The sequence below is a fragment of the Callospermophilus lateralis genome, chromosome 7 (genome assembly GCF_048772815.1).
Source record: "Callospermophilus lateralis isolate mCalLat2 chromosome 7, mCalLat2.hap1, whole genome shotgun sequence".
Lineage (NCBI taxonomy): Eukaryota > Metazoa > Chordata > Mammalia > Rodentia > Sciuridae > Callospermophilus > Callospermophilus lateralis.
Window position 1 is genome coordinate 120,922,520 of NC_135311.1, and position 21,795 is coordinate 120,944,314.

The 21,795-nt window shown below is 39.2% G+C and overlaps 2 protein-coding genes across 8 annotated transcripts in view; one reads left to right on the plus strand and one right to left on the minus strand.

Annotated features, from left to right (window-relative positions):
* Positions 1 to 84: 84 nt before the first annotated feature.
* On the minus strand, positions 85 to 19,368 carry Rbbp4 (RB binding protein 4, chromatin remodeling factor). Its single transcript, XM_076860823.1, has 12 exons — positions 19,212 to 19,368; positions 18,483 to 18,630; positions 14,201 to 14,346; positions 10,126 to 10,299; positions 9,674 to 9,789; positions 9,402 to 9,562; positions 9,150 to 9,276; positions 8,600 to 8,677; positions 6,937 to 7,013; positions 6,647 to 6,704; positions 6,322 to 6,432; positions 85 to 1,087 (listed from the first exon to the last, which is right to left on the minus strand). Exons 1-12 carry the CDS (start codon positions 19,225 to 19,227, stop codon positions 1,022 to 1,024), a joined length of 1,278 nt encoding a protein of 425 aa, XP_076716938.1. The 5' UTR covers positions 19,228 to 19,368; the 3' UTR covers positions 85 to 1,021.
* Zbtb8os (zinc finger and BTB domain containing 8 opposite strand) overlaps positions 18,847 to 21,795 on the plus strand; it is a 29,090-nt gene continuing 26,141 nt past the window's right edge. For 3 of the 7 annotated variants that reach the window (XR_013091836.1, XR_013091837.1, XM_076860824.1), the window contains exon 1: positions 20,012 to 20,220. Coding sequence is in view for 4 of the 7 variants with exons in the window: in XM_076860824.1 (XP_076716939.1) it covers positions 20,124 to 20,220 (97 nt within the window). In the remaining 3 variants the exon portion in view is untranslated. Of the gene's footprint in view, positions 18,919 to 19,878; positions 20,221 to 21,795 lie in introns of those variants that run through there. The other 4 variants (XM_076860829.1, XM_076860825.1, XM_076860830.1 and 1 more) reach the window with 4 other exon arrangements.

Consider the following 21,795-nt stretch of genomic DNA (forward strand, 5'->3'; position numbering starts at 1 on the left):
ATTATATTTAATTCTACTCTTGATAGCCAGGGGATGGGTGTTTGATGGATGTTATATACTAAATAAAACCCATTGGCATAGGGCTATGTAGAAAAGCAATTTATTCCATTATAAGCACTTACACAGTTAGTCATGGGAGTAATAGGCCTGCTGATAAAACAGGTCACCCAAAATGCAGATGGTATCAAACTAGTGGTCAAGGACCAAATCCTAAAAAAAAAAAAAAAAGCAACTCTTATCAAGGATTAATTTAATTTTAAAAACATACAAGCTATCAATTCACTCTTCTCAACTTGACAGTATACCTGTGGTACAACTGTCAGGTAAAAACATACATCTTTACAACTTGGTGGTCCCAAGTTTAAAAAAAAAAAAGAAAAAGAAAAAGAAAAAAACAAAAACCATTTCACATAAATGTAAGGAATAATATGAAAACAGCTCAAGAAATACACTAACAAGCAAAAATATATGGGAAAGGAGGAACACGTAGTTTTGACTTAACTGTAGAAATCAAGAGGAGACTGGTCTACATAGGAAAATGTGCATCCTGGAAAGTCAGGTGTGAAGATTTTAGAGTAGGAATCTATATGACTTGAATCTCCCCTAATTCCTGAATAAAAATGACATCTTGCGGTATTTATACTTCATGGCTCAGACACCTACCTCACTTGGCTCTATTCCTTACTCACTCTAGCTTTTACTTAAATGAGTCCAAAAAACTTGGGGGATATAGCTTAAGAAGAAAAATAACCACACATAATATTCCCCTTTCTGTAGCTACTTTAGACCCGGGTTTGTTACTAGAAAATTCCTGAAGAAAATTTAAATAAGTCTGGCTTTGCTGAATAAAGTATCCCAGTTAATATTTAGAAAACACCCACTGTTTGGGCTAATAGCAATTGTTGGTGGTACCTATATAGAGGGATAGCTGAACAAAGTCTGTGTCTCAAAACCAGTGTTAAATCAATCTCAGGGTTGAGAGGGAAAAAAGGGGAGTCTAAAATCACAAGTGCAGACACATCTAGGATCCTTGTCCTTCAGGATCCACACTTCCTTCAGGATCTTCATCATTATAGATGTTCTCTGCCTGCCAAAAACAAGAAAAAACGGATATTTAGTAAACACGAAGGCTATTCTTTCTCTCTTTCGGTGGTGCTGGGGATTGAACCCATGGCCTTGTGCATTCGAGGCAAACACTCTACCAACTGAGCTATATTCCCAGCCCAAGGCTGTTATTTCAAGTCAAGATTTCTAATTATTTGACTCTGCCATTGCTGGATAACTGCAGCTCTAAAGAATCTGTAATGTGCATCAATCAAAGAGTGGGTATGGCTGCATTCCTCTAAAATAGGCAGCTGGTCAAAGGTCCCTGGATTAGGACATTCCCACAAAAAGTTTGGATATTGCTTATCTTGATAACCAACGTTCTTGAGTCCTCTCATCAGATATTAATAGCCCCAAAGTAAATACAAACCAAGTGTCCACCAAATGATGAATGGAAAAATTATGTATCTTTAAAATAGAATATTACTTGACAATAAAAAGCCACTCACATTGTATGACCCCATTTTTAATATGTTCCAAATAGCCTGATTCATATAGTAAACGGATTGGTGGCTTCAGGCAAATTGTGTGTGTGAGAACTATGGAAATATAGAAGCGATGGCTTATGGGTATAGGGTTTCTTTTTGGGTTGATGAAAATGTTATAAAATTGGTTGTGATGATGGATGCACAACTCTTTAGTGTAGCAAAAACCACTAATAACCTGTAAACAAATAAAAAAAAAAATTCACCTAAAAAGATCTTATGTCCAAATCTTGATTAGTTTTTTAAAAACTGCTCTTACACAAAACACTTGATATTGCTGGAGGCATAATTTAAAATACAGAAACAACTTTCATTTGGGCAAAATGCATTGTTCTTAGAGAATCGACTGTACCCAAATTGCTAGGCTTGATGCTGCAGAAGATGGGATAGTCTTTTACCTTCAGAATCTTGTGATGTGATTGCGGAGAAAAGGAATACATATCATTCCTAATACAAAATATGCTGTCTTTTTTCCTGACACCGAGTAGGCAAAACACAATCCAATTCTAATACTAACTATCCAAGGTTAGCATCACTCAACAGGTTTAAGGTTCAGTCCCATAAGACTGTTCTGTTCTCAAATTAAAAAAAAGTTTTGCATGACACCCACATACATGGTTTGATAATTTGCTAGAATGATTCCCAGAACTCAAGAGTTTTTTATTTTTCTCCCTAGTACGGGGGATGAAACTCAGGGCCTCATGCACACTAGGGCTGATGTATAGCCCCAGTTCCACTTTTGCTTTGTATCAGTGTTTATTATAAAGCACTTAACAGAGAACCAAATGAAAGAGATGAATAGGACAAAGTGCAGAGTAGGCTCAAAAATTCCATTAAGTCCCTGTGCATGCCACTCTCCCAGCATGTCAATATATTTACTAACCGGGAAGCTCATCAAATTACAAGTTCAATCTCCAGATTTCCCTAGTCCCCTGGCTAGTAAGCGGGGGCTAAAAAGTTCCAAATACTTAATCTACTGTTTGGTCTTTCTGATGACTAGCTACAAGGATATTTAGAGGCCCCACCAACCTCACCTTTACATCACAAACCCAGGTTAAAATACTTGTTATTCAGTGTCTTGAGCAAAAAGACAGTTACCACTTTGAATATTCCAAGCATTTCTTAGGAATTATGCCAAGAAATGAGACAAAGATGAATTATTTACTTTGTATTATATCACATTTCTAAAAAGGTAATTAAAGTAACATTTGAGAATAGAAGACATTCTAGGCCTTGGAGGAGATGTAGTTCTATCTCCTAAACATTTCCCCAACTACTACCAATATACCTTCAAATGATAGTCTACCCACGGCAACCCATTTCACTTTCCCATCAGAACTCTTTAATTTATGTTAATTTTGAATGGATGTATTACAAAGAGGTTAAGGTAGATTTTGGTGATACATTTCAAACATCCTTATTGTAAAAAATACAATATAGAAACGTATGGAAAAAAAAAACCAAGTACTGCCTAACTCGATATATTGAACACATTTTGGCAATCTTGGCGGGGGTGGGTGGGTGGTGGGGTGTGTGTGCTGAGGATTGAACCCAGGAGGGTTTTACCACTGAGCTACATCCTTAACCATTTTTATTTTTTTAAATGCTTTTTTAAAAAATACCTTTGTTTACTTCTATGGTGCTGAGGATGGAACCTAGGGCCCTCATACATGCTAGGCGAGCGCTCTACCGCTGAGCAACAACCCCAGCCCCTAGTTTTGAGAGAAGGCCTTGATAAGTTGCTGTGGCTGGCCTTGAATGTGAGCCTGCTTTAGCCTCCGACGCTACTGAGATTACAGTTGGGTACTACCACACCCAGTGGAAACAGCCTCCTAAACAGAGTTGTCTCTTAGTATCCTGAGGGAGTAGCTTCCAGAACAGCCATCCCCAACAGGCTGCCAAAATATCTCGGTGCTTAAATCATTTATATAAAATGGCATAATATTAGGATATAACCTATGTACATCTACCTGTAGATCTTAAGCCTTCTCTAGATTACAATTTCTAATATAAAGGCTGTACATACAGAGATCATTATGTTATTTAGGGAATAAAGACAAAAAAATTTTCTACATGTTCAGTACCTACACAATTTTTTAAAAAATATTTTAAATCCATGGCTGTTTTAATTCACCGATATGGAGGGGGCAGCCGTAGTTATATACAATTAAACACAGAACTAGAGACACAAAATATTAATATGAAGGATACTATCATGTGATTCTTTGATCTGCCTTTTTCCTATTTAACCTTACTTCTTTTTGATACACAATATTCACAAGTACAGAGGTAGTACAATTTAATTTCAAAGGCCATAAACACTTTTTCATATCTTTAATAGTACTATCCATTTTAAGCAAGTTCTGCTTATTAAAATGTTCTTTCTCATGGTTGATTCAAAAACTTTCCTCTAACCCAGCTATCCCAACTCCTCAGTTTATACCCAAAGGACTTAAAATCAGCACACCACAGTGATGCAGCCACATCTATATTTATAGCAGCTCAATTCACAATAGCTAAACTATGGAACCAATCTAGATGCCCTCAACAGATCAATGGATAAAGAAAATGTGTTACATATACATAATGGAATATTATTCAGTCTTAAAAGAAGAATGAAATCATGGCATTTGCAGAGAAATGGATGGAACTACAGAAAATTGTGCTAAGTGGAACAAGCCAGTCCCCCTCAAAACAAATGCCAAATGTTTCCTCTGATAAGTGCATGATGATCCATAGTGGGGGGTGGGTAGGGAAGAATGAAGGAACTTTGTATTTTCAGAGGGGAGCAAGGGGAGGGGTGGGGCTGCGGGATGGGAAAGATGGTAGAATGAGATACACATTATTCCCCTATATACATTATACACTTTATATATAGTGTATACCCTATATACACTACTGGTGTGACTCTGTACCATGTACAGCCAGTGGAATAAGAAGTTGTTCCATTTATATATAATGTGTCAAAATGCATTCTACTGTCATGTACAACTTATTGGAACAAATGTAAAAATAAATAAAAAAGAAAAACAAAATAACAAATGACTTTACTTTCAATCCAGAGTTCATCCTACCATATTTTACCAAATAGCAAAGTAAATGGGGCTGAGTTTGGAATAATGGACTAAATTGGAGACTATGTAAACAAGCCAAAATAAAAACTGTGTACTCTGATAAAAGAACAATAAAAGCTTTTTCCTCTAGAGTTTCTTCCTAGCTCTAGATCTATCTAGACACAAGACTCTTGGAATTAATTTCATTTATCATACTTCCATTAAAAAAAAAAAAAAAGATAAAAAAGTGGCAAAATGCATAACAAAATTATCATCTTAGTTGTTTTATTTGTATAGTTCAGTGGCATGAAGAACACAATGTTGTATAACCATCCAGAATGTATTTTTTTTCCCTTTAGTGGGGTGGGGAGATTAAACTCGGGTGTTCTATTACAGCCTTTTTGAGACCCAGTTCCACTAAATTGCCCAGGCTGATCTCCAAATTGTGATCCTCCTGCCCTAGTCTCCACAAGTACTGGGACTATAGATTTGAGATACCATGCCCAGGAAGAATGTGACAATTTCTCATACTACTACTACTATATTTAGACATTAGTCATTATTTATTTATTTGGTGGTACTGGGAATTAAACCCAGGGGTTCTCTTACCACTGAGCCACATCCCTAGCTCTTTTTATTTTTTAAACTTTGAGAAAGGGTCTTGCCTAGGCTGGCCTCAAACTTACAATCCTTCTGCCTCAGCATCCTGAGAAGTTGGGATTACAGGTATGTGCCATGAATTCAGCTATCATATTTTTAGTACTGGGACTGAACCAGTACCTTACGTTAAGCATACGTTCTACCACTGAGTTACACCCCAAACATGAGGTTTTTTTTTTTAAAAAAACCACTGGGTCCTGGGGACTGAACCCAGGGCCTTATGCACACTGATATTTTTTTTTTTTTTTTAAGAATTTTAATATTTATTTTTTAGTTTTTGGCAAACACAACATCTTTGTTTGCATGTGGTGCTGAGGATCGAACCCAGGCCGCATGCATGCCAGGCGAGTGCACTACCGCTTGAGCCACATCTCCAGCCCATGATTATTTTTTATTAAATTAAGTGCTCTGAAATTTCAAAAGGTGACTGCCTAAAATTGGGGTATTTTTAGTCTAGATGGGTTTCAGAGAAATCAGGTAGTATTTCAAGCTGTGATATACCTCCTCTGGGCATACATATTTGTATTAAGACAGAAGGGAGAAGCACTGCTGAAATAGTATAAAATCTGTTAAGTAAACCAGACTGACAGGTGAACAGATGAAGACTCCTAGGATTTAAGTCTGGTTAGCTGAACAAGACATGGACACTAGTCAGAAAAAAGGACTGAGGAGGAGGAAAGGGGACTAAGGAGAGTGAAGAAAAGATCAGTTTTATTTGGTTGAGTTTAAAAATAACCAGTAGGGCAATCAGATGAAGGCAGGTAAAGAATAGTTAAGAGGGGCTGAAGCTGTGGCTCAGCAGTAGAGCGCTTGCCTAGTACGTTAGGCCCTGGATATGATCCTCAGCACCACATAAAAATAAAACAAAGGTATTAAAAAAATTAGTTATGAAAAGGACAATGTGCATATAATCACTAACATCACATTAGGAGTAAACCAAACAGATGGCAGTCACATTAAGAATAAAATATGAAATAGTATTTATCTAAATTCTCCCCCCCAAAAGACCAAACACTTACCATTTGCCACACTTGCATGATATTGTCTTCTGATACAGAACAAATCACCCAAGGCTCATTGGGATTCCAGGAAAAATCAGATATCTTGGCAGTGTGACCACCATGAATAAACTATAATAGGGAACAAAACAGATATGAAATGAGAAAGAAGACATTAAATTACAAACGATTAAAAGAAGTTACAGGCTGGGGTCGTGGCTCAGTGGTAGACTGCTTACCCAGCACATGTGAGGCACTGAGTTCAGTTCTCAGTACCACATAAAAATAAAGTTATTAAAAAAGAAGTTACAGATTATTTCAATATTGTTTACTGGTTATAACATACCAATAATTCTGGTGGGCCATCTTCTGCATCTTCTGGGGATTGTTCTTCTCCAATTTTACTAGCACAAAAAGATAATTTTAGAAGTTAAAAAGATTTTCCCCAAGTAACTACCTTGGGAAAGTGTAAATATAACTTCACAAAGACTAGAAAAATGAGAAATTATATCCCATCTGATTCAAATGTATGATATGTCAAGATCATTGTACTGTCATGTGTAACTAAGTAAAACAAAACAAACAAACAAACAAAAAAAAAAACTTCACAAAGAGAGTAACTAATACAAGACTCACCTTAAATCCCAGACATTCAGTCTACGATCAGTACCACTAGAAGCCAGAATAGTCTCATTGTGAGGTGACCATTGAACCTATACACAAGAATGAAGGAAACAGAAAAGACAAGAATTAGGCGCGCACACACACACACACTCTATAGTTAAAACTGATAGATCTAATTTTTTATTAAAATACATTACTAGACCTAAGACATCAACTTCTCTTCTATTTCATGTTATATTTTTATTTTTAGTTGTAGATGAACACAATTCCTGTTTTTATAGTTTTTTTTTTTTAATGTAGTCGTGGGGAAAAAACCCCAGCGCCTCGTGCATGCAAGGCAAGAAGAGCCTCTGCTCTACCACTGAGTCACAACCCCATACCCTCATTTCATGTTATACTTTTGAAGATCACACCTCCTTCCCTCCCTTCCTTCCTTTAGTATTGGGGATTGAATTCAGGGGCACTTTACCACTGAGCCACATACCTAGTCCTTTTTATTTTGAGATAGGATCTTGCTCAGTTGCGGAGGGTCTCACTAAATTGGTGAGATTGGCCTGGAACTTTTGATCCTCCCATTTCAGCCCTCCACGTCACTGGGATTATGGGTATATGCTACTGTGCTTGGCTAAATATATTGGCCATACTTCAACCACAGTATCTAATTCTGGCCTCTAGTCAAATGTAACCCACTTCTGACCTAAGTACTAAAATAACAGATGACACACATACAAAAATTACTTTCTTAAGTACTTATATGGAACTCTGTGGTACAAATAAATAAGGCTGATGACAACAATAAAAATTCCTTGTAATAATGATCTTAAGTGAAGAGTTAAGACAAAATTCAACTAAATACATGCAACAATCACATATTATTTATTACTGGTTGGTAAGAAAGGTGCTGGCTCATGTTACAGAAAAGATGACATTACTGTAAACAAAGAATTTGGTTAATCTTCATGCAATAATACCATTTTAAGCAAAGAACAAAGAGGGCAAAGACAAAATATTCTTTGGGGTAAAAAATAAGGTTAAGAGACAAACTATGCCTCACCTAAAACCCAATTAAGATGCCAGCCATATTTATCCATTAGAATTAATCTGACTGCCCTCAGGTCCTTAACAATATTTTATTATAATTTCAAAATAGGCCTTTCTTGCTATAAAAATTTAAGCCCTACAATTTAACTAAAAACTATGTAACTATACCTGTAACATATTCTTCACAAAACCTTACCAAAAGCTTTGAACATAGTGCAACAACACACATTTTTTTTTAGGGGTGGGGATTAAATCCACAGGTGCCCTTACCACTGAGCTATATCTCCAGTCCTTTTTTATTTTGAGAAAGGGTCTCACTAAACTGCTGAGGCTGGCCTCAAACTTGTGATTCCAACTGTCTCAGTCTCCTGAGTGGCTGGGATTATAGGCATGCAGCACCATGTCTGGCCACTAGTTTTCCTAACAACCCTGAAATACATAGGTGGCCAACGAGCGAGCAGTTTGAAAAAGTAAACAACAAAGGAAAAACAATCCCAATTCCCACAGAGAACAGTATGTGCATATGGAATATTACTATTATTTTTGGTAAAAGAAAAATCACAAATGTGCCTACTTGCACTCCCAAGTTTTCCTTTAACATCAACAAAAATTAAGCAGCAATGGCTTCTCTTACCTGAAATATTTCATCCTTATGTGATTCAAAGGAATGCAATTTAAGTTTCAGATTTCTCAGATCCCACAAGGCAACAGTCTACATGCAAAAAGAAAAGGAAAGCAAGACCAATCTATATTTTGTTTTGTTGTTTGTGGCAGTGGGGAGTGAACTCTGAGGCACTCTACCACTGAGCTACACCATGAGCCCTTTTCATTTTATTTTTGAGATAGGGTCTCACCAAGTTGCCCAGGCTAGCCTTGAACTTGCAATCTTCCTGTCTTGGCATCCTAAACAGGTTGAACTAAGAGGCGTTTATCATTGTACCCAACAAATGTTTCATTTTTTTTAAAAAAGAAAAGAAAACCCGTTAACTCAAACTAACTCTGCACATTTGAAATGTAAAGAGATTCACAAATGTATTCTCTTTTTAAAAAACTGTCATTTATTTATTTTTTTGGTGGTGCTGGGGATTGATCCCAGGGCCTTGTGCATGGGAGGCAAGGACTCCACCAACTGAGCTGTATCACCAGCCCAATGAAATTATTCTCTTAGAACAAGTCAAACTTACCTTATCAGCTGATCCTGTGGCAAGTATGAACTCACTATAAGGATTGAAAGACAGGCAGTTCACTTCAGCAGTGTGAGCATCTACTGAGTGGCTTGGTTTGGAAGTATTGTTTGAACGAGTATCCCAACTTTAGTGGAAGGGGGGAAAAAAAGCAAAGAGAAAAGCTTTTGAAAAAGCTTACTAAATATAGAAAATTAAGATAAAATATAAGAATAAAACAACAACAACAAAAAAACAATGGGTTCTACTCACATCATAAGTTTCTGATCATCAGCAACTGACCCAAACAGGGACTCATGGAGCAGATGCCAGGAAACATCTTCTACTACTGCTGTATGCCCTGTAAAGATGGTCTTCGCATCGACCACTTTTCCTTCCTTTGGGACGGCACTGATATCCCATAGGCAGATGGTCTTAAATGTAAAATTAACCATTATGTAAGAGTCTCACCTTCCCACAAATCCCAAAAAAGAAACCAACTGGTAACTAGCCCAGATTTGCTTCAAAATTGGAAGGATACGCACATGGTCATCTGAAGCACTAAGTAAGTGCCCACTGAGATTTGGGTTCCAAGAAAGCCCATACCCTTCCTTCTGATGTCCACGGAGACGCAAGTCTGGGTTGCACTCTCCAGAAGGGTCTGCAAAGTAATAGACACATGAAGATGACTAAGTTTACTGTTACTATGGGTTTAAACAAAATGAAATGTTGAGCATGATGCCTAAAGCTCCTAACATTTATAAAAAATACAGTAATCATTACGACCAAAGATAAAATGCTTAAGCTTCACCATCATCATTCTGTTTATTCTATTTTAAAAAGGATTTTTTTCCACTAAAGGAAAAAGTGTGAAGGAAAATACCCACACATATTATCACTATAAATTACAGGATGTTAAATTATACAGATGACAAGAAATTAAAACCCTGAACAAGCAGAATCTGTGTATTTGAAGAGAAAAGGGGAGGTACCTGACCTGGTTTAGAAGGATGTTTTGTATAGTCAAAAACAAGAACATCACTGGATGGAGTCTTTGTTGCAATGATGCAAGGGTTCTGGGGCATATAACGAGCCCTATTTACTTCTCCTTCATGGTTGATCTTGATTTCTATTTCAATTTTCCCACTAACTGAGCCAAAACCTCCGAATTCTGTAAATAAAAATAAATTGCAAGTAAGGGTGAGACACAAAACATTCTGCTTGGTTTACACAGAATATGAAGACATAGGCAAAGCCTTTTATCAGTAAAATAGTATATTAGACATTTGTTAGCAATATACAGTGTTCTCATTCTCATCTGACATCAGATATGTTGTTAAATGCCTAATAAGAATTACATTGCTAGGCATGGTGGCACACACCTTTATTCCCAGCAATGCAGGAGGGTAAGGCCTGAGGATTCCCACATTTGAGACTGGCCTCAACAACTTAGTAAGAAATCAGAAATAGAGAAAATAAAGAAATAAAGAAAATCAGAAATAAAGCCCTGAGATGTAGCAACATGCATCTGCTACAGGGTTTACTCTCAGTAGAACAAAAACACCACCCTGGCCCAAAACAAACAAGTCAAAGTATTTAATAGTATTTGAAATTAAGAAAAACTTTTACCTCAAAAGGAGGTTCTTCATAAACACTTTTTAAATCTCATTTAAAGTACAAATAAGGGGGCTGGGGTCGTGGCTCAGTTGGAGAACACTTGTCTCGCACGCATAAGGCACTGGGTTTGATCCACAGCACCACATAAAAATAAATAAAAAATAAAGATATTGTGTCCATCTACAAATAAAATATCATTAAAAAAATTACTTTAAAAATACAAATATGACAGTTGTGTAAGATTAAGTCAGTAATCCCACTGATTTGGGAGACTGAGGCAGAATTTTGAGGCTCAGCAACTTGGCTAAGGATGTGGCTCCATGGTTAACTGTCCCTGAGTTCAACCCTGATACCAAAATAAATACAAAAAAGTATGCTGAATAAACTTGGTACTATTTTTAAAAAATATTTTTAGTTGTAGATAAACACAATATCTTTTTTTATTTTCATGTGGTGTTGAACCCAGTGCCTCACATCTGTTAGGCAAGCATTCTACCACTGAGCCACAACCCCAGCCCTAGTCAATTTTATTTATTTTGGGACAGGATCTAAGTTGCCCAGACCGGCCTCAAACTTGCTATTCCCCTGTTTCAGATGAATCACTGGAATTATAGGTGTGTGCAACCACAACAGGCTAATAGTTCCATTATCTTTGTTTTTGGTACTGGGGATTGAACTGGGGGTGTTTAAACACTGAGACACATGCCTAACCCTTTTCTGCATTTTATTTAGACAGGGTTTCGCTGAGTTGCTTAGGATCTTGCTAAGTTGCTAAGTCTGGCTTTGAAATCACAGTTTACCTGCCTCAGTCTCCCAAACTGCTGGATAACAGGTGTGCGCCACTGCGCCCAGCTCCATTTTCTTAACTCCTATTTGCCTTCAATTTTTCAGAACCTCAAATATCCATAATACAAAGAAGATGTAAAAGTAATAGATGAGGGGCTTGGGACATAGCCCAGTTGGTAGAGTGCTTGTCTCACATGCATAAGGCCCTGGGTTCAATCCCCAGGCACTACCATAAATAAATAAATAAATTAGTAATAGATGAACCAGGTGAAATGGCACACACCTGTAACCCCAGTGGCTGGGGAGGCTGAGACAGGAGGATCACAAGTTCAAAGCCAGCCTCAGCAATAGGGAGGCGCTAAGCAATTTAATGAGACTCTGTCTCTAATAAAATTCAAAATAGGACTGGAGAGCTGGCTCAGTGCTTTAGTGCCCCCAAGTTCAACCCCTGGCACCCCAAAAAAAAAAAAAAAAAAAAAAAAGTAATAGATGAAACTGCTGTCAATAATATTGCTACAAAGGTGTTACTCTTTGAAAGACAAAAGCTTCTCAGAAAGCAAAGATGTAAATGGGTAACATTGTTGGCCTCAGATAACTTTCAGCTTCAAAATAACTTTTGTAAGTTTAGAGCATATGTTTCAAAACAAGGTTAAAAGCCCAATAATAAAAGTTTAAAGACTAAAGGAGAAGAAAAAAATACATTTAACTAATTTTATTCCAAAAACTTGTAACAAAAAGGAAGGCAAAATAAGGTATGTCATCATAAGAAACTTTCAGTCTAAGGACACAGTGGTTAAGTACATAACTGTAGAGAATTACCACTACCAAAAAAATTAATAATTAAAAAATAGCATAATTGTCAGAAAAGTGGCACCATTCAGGGAAAAGGAAGAGCTGGCAGCATAGAGCCCATAGATTATTTCAGGATTGGACATATATGGGCCTCACTATAAAACAGTAGCAAGAATTCAACTTAGAGAATTCAAAATTTGTATTTTGTTTCTTGGTACTGGGGATTGAAAATGATGGGGTGCTTAAACACCAAGCTATGTCTCCAGCTCCTTTTTCTATTTTGAAACAAGGCCTAGCTATGTTGCTAAGGTTGGTTTTGAACATGTATTCCTCCAGCCTCAGCCTCTAGAGCCCACTGGGATTACAGATGTGAACCACCACACTCAGTTCAAAATTGAGTTTTAAAGGTCTAGGATTCAACTGGGTATGGTGGTACGCACCTATAATCCCAGCAGCTCAGGAGGCTGAGGCAGAAGGACTGCAAGTTCATGGCTACCCTCATTAACTCAGGAGGCTCTAAACAACATAGTGAGATTCTTTCTCAAAATAAAAAATAACAAGGGTTAGGGACATAGCTCAGTGGAACAGCACCTCTGTGTTTAATTCCAGGTATGAAAACCCTCCCTTCCAAACAAAACAAAACCACCACCCTCCCCACCCCACCCCACCCCCAAAAAAACCCTAGTATTTTTTTTTTTTTAGTGTAGTGCTAGTAATTGAATCCAGGGCCTTGCACATGCTAAGAAAGCACTCTACCAATGAGCTACAACCCCAGCCCTATGTATTTAATGTGATTAGAGAAACAAAAGCATCACCAGTTTGAGGCCTGCTCCAGCAATTTAGCAACATCCTATCTTGAATAAATAAAAACTAGGGGTTCCTAGGTTTATCCGCATGAGGATCAGTTGATTTATATGGGATTTACTGTATTTATTGCTGGCTCTTTCTCTCTCTCTTTTTTTAACCTGTTCTTCAAATATGAAGTGTTAGAGGATAAGGTCTCTTCAAAATAAAAGGAAATTTGATGCCACTCAAAGGGAATGTAAGCTGCGCATGCTGTGTCCACCTGTAATCCCAAAGGCTCAGGAGGCTGACAGAATTACAAATTCAAGGCCAGCCTCAGCAACTTAGAGAGGACCTGTATCAAAATAAAAAGAGCTGGGGATATAGCTCGGTGATAAAGTGCCCAGTACTTAAAAAACAGATACAAGTGTTCTGCTAATCACGAGAAATCTAAGAAACATTAAACATCTAATATTTATGAAAGTGTTCTATCACTAAGCTACAGTCCCAGCCCACTTAAAAAAAATTTTTTTTGAGATAAGGTCTAAATTGCCCAGGCTGGTCTCAAATATAAGGATCCCTCAGCTGCAGCCTACCAAGTAGCTGGGATTAGAGCATGCCACTATGCCCAGTATCAACTTGTTTTTCACTGTTGCCTAGCTACAAAACCTTAAAGTCAATTTTTCCCGTACCAGATGAATATGTAATACCACAAATATCCAATATGTCTGAATATGTGCTAAGTACTTTATACATTCAATGAGAAATTTACACTCACCCAAACCCATGAACCATTTTTTATCTGCTTAGAGAGAATATCTCCACTGATGAGAATGCACAGAAATAACACTGGTAGATTTCTGGTTCTTTCAATGGTAGAAATTCCCTCATTACCAGTTTAGTAGTGGGAAGTTTACAGAAAAGATACAGAACGAGTATGCGTTGAGTAGTTCTTCTATACTGCAACCTTAGCTCTCCCAAGCATAAATCTTATTTCTAACTTGAGGCTACTTTATCAAATTGGTATCCTTTTACAATAATTCAAAGATATAAAAGATAACCATATGTCATAAATTCTTTCTTAAGATTCCTACCTCCTTTCTCACTGTCGTAGTGTGATGCATCAAATTGAGCATCATCATTAGGGAGCTGTACACTGGCTATCACAAGGTGGTTTTGCTCATCTGATGTGTGTGTCCCCAGGACAAGTCGATGAATGCTGAAATCTTTTCCTTCTGGTCTGTAACAGCAATAAACAGTCAATATTCAAATTAGTACCATCAAGAGAGACTACAAACAGTTATGGAGACCCACTTTTTACATTTACTGCGTCTTCCATAAGGTGAAATACAGAGAACAATATAGTTCCTAATTTATTTTATTTGTATGTTTTTCTAATGTGGTGCTGAGGATTAAACCCAGTGTCTCCCACAAGTGCTCTGCCATTGACCTACAGCCCCAGCCCCAAATTTTTTTAAAAAGTATTTTTAATTTTTGATGGACCTTTATTTATTTATATGCACTGTTGAGAACTGAACCCAGTGCCCTACGTGCTAGGCAAGCGCTCCACCACTAAGCCATACTCCAAGTCCTAGCACCTAATTTTATAAGCATCTCTAACTTGTTTTAAAATTTAGAATTACTCTGGAGAAAAAGTTTAAAAGAATAAAAAATGAACTATGTACTCTTTACAATGGGCTAAAAGGAAAGAAAACAGGGGTTGGATACACTAATACTTAATTTATTAAAACCTTTGTTTAAAAGGAGGGGCTGGGTACAACGACATGCCTGTAATCTCAGCTAGAAGGATCACAAAGAAAATCCAGGTGTGGTAGTGCCCACCTGTTACTCCCAGAGACTTGGAATGCTATGGCAGAATGATTACAAACTCAAAAACAGCCTCAGCAAATCATCAAAACCCTGTCTCAAAACAAAACAAAATGTAGCCCAGTGACAAAGTATTCATGGGTTCAATAAATCCCCACTACCCACCCCCACCAAAAAAAAAAAAAAAAAAAAAAAAGATAGGAGTAGCTTGGGGTATAGCTTAGTGGAAGGAAGACCTTAGCATATGCAAGGTCCTAGGATCAATCTTCAGCACCTCAGACCCACCCTAAAAAAGGTAAACTAGGGATGGGGCTGGGGCCCAGTGGCAAAGCACTTGCCTAACATGTGTGAGGCATTGGGTTCAATCCTCAGCACCACATAAAAATAAACAAACAAAATAAAGCCATTATGTCCACCTACAACTAAAAAGGAATTAAAAAAAAAAAAAAAAAAGCCAGGGGTGATGGTTCATGCCTGTAATTCCAACAACTGAGAGGCTAAGGCCCTAAGGAATTTAGCAAAAACTTGTCTTCCCCCCCACCCCAAAAAGAGAGGGGGAGTGCTGGGATTGTGGCTCAGTGGTAGAGCACTCACACGTGTGCAAGGCCCTGGGTTTGATCCTCAGCACCACATAAAAATAAATATTAAGAAAATAAAAATTTTGAAAAAAGAACTAGGGATGTGACTTAATGGTTAAGCATCCTTGGGTTCAATCCCCAGTACCAAACAAACAAAAACCCGGAGGCAATTAGGCAGTCATGTACACAAATAACTAAATATTAGGCAATATATACTATATGAAAAGCACACAAAAATATGGGAGTTTAAGCTGGGAATGGACGCAATCTCCAAAAATCTCAGTTACTCAGGATGCTGAGGCAGGAAGATTCCAAGTTTGATGTCAGCTTTGGCAACATAGAGACACTCAAAGTAAAAATTAAAAAATGGCTGGAGTGGTAGAGTGCTTCTGGGTTAAATTTCCAGTACCACCCAAAAAAGAAACAAGATATGCAGCAATCTAGATTATCTCAGGAAATAAGGAAGCATTCTGGAAGAGATGCTATGATTACAGATACCATGTTAGCCATTTTACATACAAAAAAAAAAATTTTTTTTTTTTTAAAGAAAGAGTGAGAAAGAGTGAGAGAGAATTTTAATATTTATTTTTTAGTATTTGGCGGACACAACATCTTTGTCTGTATGTGGTGCTGAGGATCGAACCCGGGCCGCACGCATGCCAGGCGAGCGCGCTACCACTTGAGCCACATCCCCAGCCCCTACATACAAAATTTAAACACCATAATAATACTATGAATATTATTCCAACTTGAAAACAAAAATATCTGACATTGAGGAAAATTGAGCAATCTCTAAGATCACACAACTACCAAGTTAACAACTGGGATAAAATTCCAAATGAAAAGTACAATGGGAGAGAAACCTATAAAGAAGATAAAAACCAGAATCTTTATTGTTTTGAATGTCAGTTTTAAGGAATTCTAAATTCCATACTGTAGGGAACAAGAAATCATGGAAAGTTTCTAAGCAGTGACATAACTTAATATCATTTGTTTCCTCAGAAGGATTAATTTAAAAATGTAAAACAGAGGTTCTTAAAAGTATAGTACTAAGGCCAATAGAACCAGCATCAGTATCACCTGGGAACTTGTTAGATATTCGAATTCTCAAATCTACTCCAGATCAAATAAATCAGATATTCTGGAAGGTGGGACACAACTGTTTTCTAAGACCTTCAGCTGATTATGTTGCATATTACAATATGAAAACTCCTGGTCTCAATGAGACAGATGCAAACACAATTAGGATTTATAAGGCCTTATAAATGACTCCCTGTCAACTGGGTAAACAGAACATAAATGTCAAAAAGTCAAATATGGCCAGGCACGGTGGCACATGCCTGTAATCCCAGTGACTTGGGAGGCTGAGACAGGAGGATCGCAAGTTCAAAGCCAGCCAGCCTCAGCAAAAGCAAGGTGGTAAGCAACTCAGTGAGACCCGGTCTGTAGATAAAATACAAAAAAATAGTAATAGGACAAAGCTAGGGTGGAACCTCCAAGAAATGAATTATTCTGTTCAGAACATGTCAAACTGAAGAAATCAATAAATAAGATACTTGAGGCACCAGTAGGAAGCCAAATAACACAAAACATTATCTGGAAGGGCTCAAAAATTAGACCAAGACACATATATATGTATGTGTATATATACAGGCACTTGGTTTTTTTTTTTTTTTGATGGTACTGAGGATTGATCTCAGGGACATTCTATTGTTGAGCTGTACTCCATCATTTTTATTTTTTTGAGACAGCATCTCATATTCCCAGATTGACCTAAAATTTGGGATCCTCCTGCATCAGCCTCCAGAGCCCCTGGGATTACAGGCATGTGCCATGGTGTCCAGGTAGGTACAGCACATACCAATCATCTATATCCACCATATCTTTGCACTGTTACTTCCTTCTAAAAGTCAGTCCCGATACTCCAAAGTTGAGGTATATTTTTCTTGCTCTGATCACATCTGTGCCACTCTTGTCATAATTCTGATTTATTTGTGTCCATTGATATGTGGACCTTAGCAGAGCCTCAATAAATGAAAGCCAAACTAAATGATATGCTATCCCCTATATCAGAGGCAAGCTACCTGGGTAAGAAATATATGTGAGGGCTGGGGACATAGCTCAGTGGTAGAGCATCCCTGAGTTCAATCCATAGTACTAGGGGGAAAAATATGAATGTATGTGATTAGTCTCATAATCCTCACTATGCCCAACACCCAACTTCCTTTTATGAAAATCATATTATGGGGCCTGGGGCTGTAACTTCATGGCAGAGCGCTTGCCTAGCATGCATGAAGCACTGGGTTCAATCCTCAGCACCACATATAAATAAACAAAATAAGGGCATTCTACAACTACAAAAATTAAAAAAAGGAAGGAAGGAAGGAAACAAACCATACTATGACACCTCCAGGTATTTTTTTGTTTTGTGTCCTAGGTCATTAAGGATCCAGCCCAGGGTCTTGCTGGATGTGATCTACCAATGAAGTATTTATCTCCAGCCTCCATCAAGGATGTTTTTTAAGTATCTTCCATGAATGATGTTTTCTAAGTATCCTAATTATCTTTCTATAATTGTTCTCATTCTACATCGCTATAATTACCAGCTGACATCTACCTCTTCAATCAGACCACGTATTGTTTATAGGTAGGTCCCATATTCCTCTTTGCATTAAGCAGCTAAGGACTGTGAAAATTCATTCGGTTTGTTGAAGGCATTGAACTTAGACTGCTTACTGAAAGTTATCAAGTCTTGTAATTTGGTCAACTACAGTTGTAATACGGCTATTCAATTCAGTATCACAAAAAGAAAATACCAACATATTTTTCTCTCTCCAGGTAAATTCCAAAATAATTTACATTTTGCCATATTTTCCCCCATAGATCAAAAAACGTCACTAATAGGCTTTGATCACGTGCCCTCTTCAAGGGACTGGAGAAATCAAAGTAACGTTCAAGAGATTCATGTCACCTGGTTACATCTGGAAGCCACTGTGCTGTTAGGCTGGGCCACTCCAGGGCATGGGTCATCACCAAATCATAAAGAAAAGGGGTATTCTTTTTCCATATTTTGTACTCCTCGTTGATCACACGTTCTTCCACTGCGTCGTCAAAGGCTGCTAAAAATTTTAAAACAAATTAAGTTAGAAAACAGAAACGGAAAAGAAGTAAACCTCTCCAAAGCTACCAGCGGCTTCTTCCCTCCAGACCCTGGAAAGGAGGGTTGTGTCCGGTGTTCCCAGGAGCAGTCACCAAACAACGCCGCCCTCTACCTCCGCGGGCCGGAAGTCTCCGGCTATCCAAGCCAGCACTCCGTTACCCATTCGAGGCGACGGCGCAAGGCCTTCGAAGCACGCTTGCGCGAATAGTCTGGAAGACCGGCAAGGAGGCGCGTCACCGGGCCTTGGGTAGGGAGCGAGGCAGGCGGGCCAGGGAAACAGGCTGAGTGGCCGACAGGGAGTGTGAGGAGGGACGCACACCCCTAGGTCTCCCACTGCCAGCTTCGCTCCGCGGTGACGGGCTTCGGCTCCTGAGAAACTGGAGAGCCGTTAGCCCGCCCCGCGGGTAACTCCCTCCTCACGCCAGCGTTGCTGGAGCTTCGCTCGGCACCATTGGGCCTGTCGCCGATGTTAGGCCGTATGGAGGCCGCAACGTAGCCCAGACACCCACCGCCTTCACGGGGCGTCTCAGGCACCCTCACCTTCCTTGTCGGCCATGGCGGCAGGAGAGCCGGGGGTATCCCGGGGTCGAGCGTTGCGGGAGGGGCGGGGAGCCTGCGAGCGCTAGCTCCGCGCGCGCGGCCTCTATTGTTTCCTGCGGCCCCTGCGTGAGGGTCGACTCGCGCACCTTCGCGCCAACGTCGGCCAATCGGAGTGCATCCAACAGCGGGGTGGGCGGGGCAATCCCATTCTCGACCTATCCCGACGCACGGAGTCTCTTTCCGCGGGTCCGATGAGCGCGCTCCGCCCCATCTGTCCCCACACCGCGGGAGCGGACTTCCACTGACTGCGCGCGCGCCCGGACTGATGGGATTGTGCCCGTTCAGGTCACGTGAGAAGTTTAGTCCACACATTCCCGGAGGCAGCCATTTTCTTACGGGCTGTTACGCTCACGTTCAGAATATTGATGTCTGGAATGCTTCGGATTCTAGTTATCAACTCTGGGTGCCAGGCGGAAAGACAAGGTCTCACTACTCAGACCCAGAGTTGTCTAATTTAAGGTGTTCTTCAACTTGCTTAGTCTTTAGAAATAACTAGTGATAGGCTGGGGTTGTGGCTCAGTGGTAGAGCGCTTGCTTAGCATGTGGGAGGCACTGGGTTCGAACCTCAGCACCACATAAAATAAAAGTAAAGGTTCATCAACAACTAAAAAATATTTTTAAAAATAACTAGTGATAAACACAGAAGGTGGGGCCTTGTTTTTTAACCATGTGATCCAAGCGACAAGTCCTAGAATGGAAGTCTCTGGGGTTAACGTCCTTCCGCAAGCTCCGAGAATGGAGTCCTGGGCCTTTAAGACGCGTGCCAAGGGGCGGGGTTTACGGCGGAAGCATTAGCACCCGGCCGAAGTTTGGCAGAGGAAGGGCGGAAGTAGAGTGTACACTCCTGCGATCATGGCGCAGGAAGGAGAAGATGTTAGAGATTACAATTTGACTGAGGAGCAGAAGGCGATCAAGGCCAAGTATCCTCCAGTCAATCGGAAGTACGAATGTGAGTAGATGGCTCACTTCTCTATTCAAATATGGGCACAGGGGCATGCCTGATTCCTTACCTGCAGCTTCCTTCCTCACCTCTACTTTGCCCCTAGGTGCTCGGGCATCAACTCTTTTTGCCCTGTGTGCGCCTGTATTGTATCTTTGTATTTGTCCTAGAGGGTTCTAAAGTAAAAGGCCACCTGGCTTAGGCGTCAGGAAACCTGAGCTTCCACATTTACAGTCTCTTAACTTCCTCAAGCGCCTGATCACATTTATGAGTTTTACTAGTGCGCCAATTATAAAAGTAATTGGGTTTTCAAGAGTTTCGTGTTTGACTTCATATCTAGTAACAGTAGGACAGTTAAAGAGTGTGGCAAATGTAGAGAACTGGGAAAACTAAGATGGGCAATTGTAACTTGGTGTTTTACCTCTTTTTTTTTTTTTTTGTAACCAGGAATTGAACTCGAGAGGCCTACTGAGCCACGCCCTTTTTAATGTTTTAAGTAAAGGCAGGGTCTTTCTAAATTGCTTAGGGCCTCACTAAGTTGTCCGAGGCTGACTTTGAGCTTGTGATCCTCCTGCCTCAGCCTTCCAAGCCTTAGCCTTCCTAGCTCACTGGGATTAAAGGCATGTACCAGAGACCCAGAATTTACCTGCATCGTGTTATAAAAGAACCTGGTTTTGCCATTTCTTAGTGACTTTAGGCAAATTATATTGCCTATCTTTATGTCTCAGTTCCTTCATCTAAGGAATAATGTGAACTGGAGGTGTAGTGTGCTTTATGGCATGCAGAAGACCTTGGTTTCAATCTTCAGCACCACAAAAATAAGGAAAGTGAAAGGATAGTTCAGTCTCTTAAATTCTGTATTAAAAATTTAGCTGTTATCCTATAGGTGGCTATGGTGGGGAGCGCAAATTTAATTTATTTATCTTCTTAAAATATTTTATTTTTTCGGGCAGCTACTCCCAGTGACTGGGGAGGCTGAGGCAGGAGAAACTCAAGTTCCTAGGCCAGCCTTAGCAATTTCGTGAAGCCCTAAGCAATTTAGGGAAACCTGTCTCTAAATAATAAGGTTTGGGGATCCGTGATAAAGCGCCCATGGGTTAAATCCCCAGTGTCAATCAATAAGTAAATAGAGGAGTAGGAAGTATAGGTCAGTGATAGAGCACCCCAGGATTAAATCCTCAGTGCTGCAATAAATAAAAAATGTACAACTACCACATCATTTTTGCATCTGTGCATTCTTAACCCAGCATATCTCCCTTGCTCTTGCCCCTTTCTCACTTAAAAACAATTTAAAATACTATATGATTAAAAAAGTGGTCACTACTTCCGACACTGAGGCAGGAGAAACACATGAGTCCTCCAAATTCCAGATGGCCTGGGTAACAAAGACCAAAAAACACCAAAAAAAAAAAAAAAAAAAAACCAACAACAACAAAAAGCTGGTATGTAGTGAAAAATAAGTCTCGTAGTTCTGATCCCATGTTTTAGTCCCTGTTTCTAGAGCAACCCTGGTCACTTTGCATACACAAATGTTCTAGCATTTTCTCTGTTTAACCAATTTCTAGTTGGTAGACACTTAGGATA

Coding starts and splice junctions, on each gene's coding strand:
- Rbbp4 (XM_076860823.1), bottom strand. Junction 7,014..8,599: donor ATAAGGATGAAATATTTCAG/GTAAGAGAAGCC, acceptor TCTTGTGTATAG/GTTCAATGGTCACCTCACAA. Junction 6,705..6,936: donor CTGAATGTCTGGGATTTAAG/GTGAGTCTTGTA, acceptor TTTTTGTGCTAG/TAAAATTGGAGAAGAACAAT.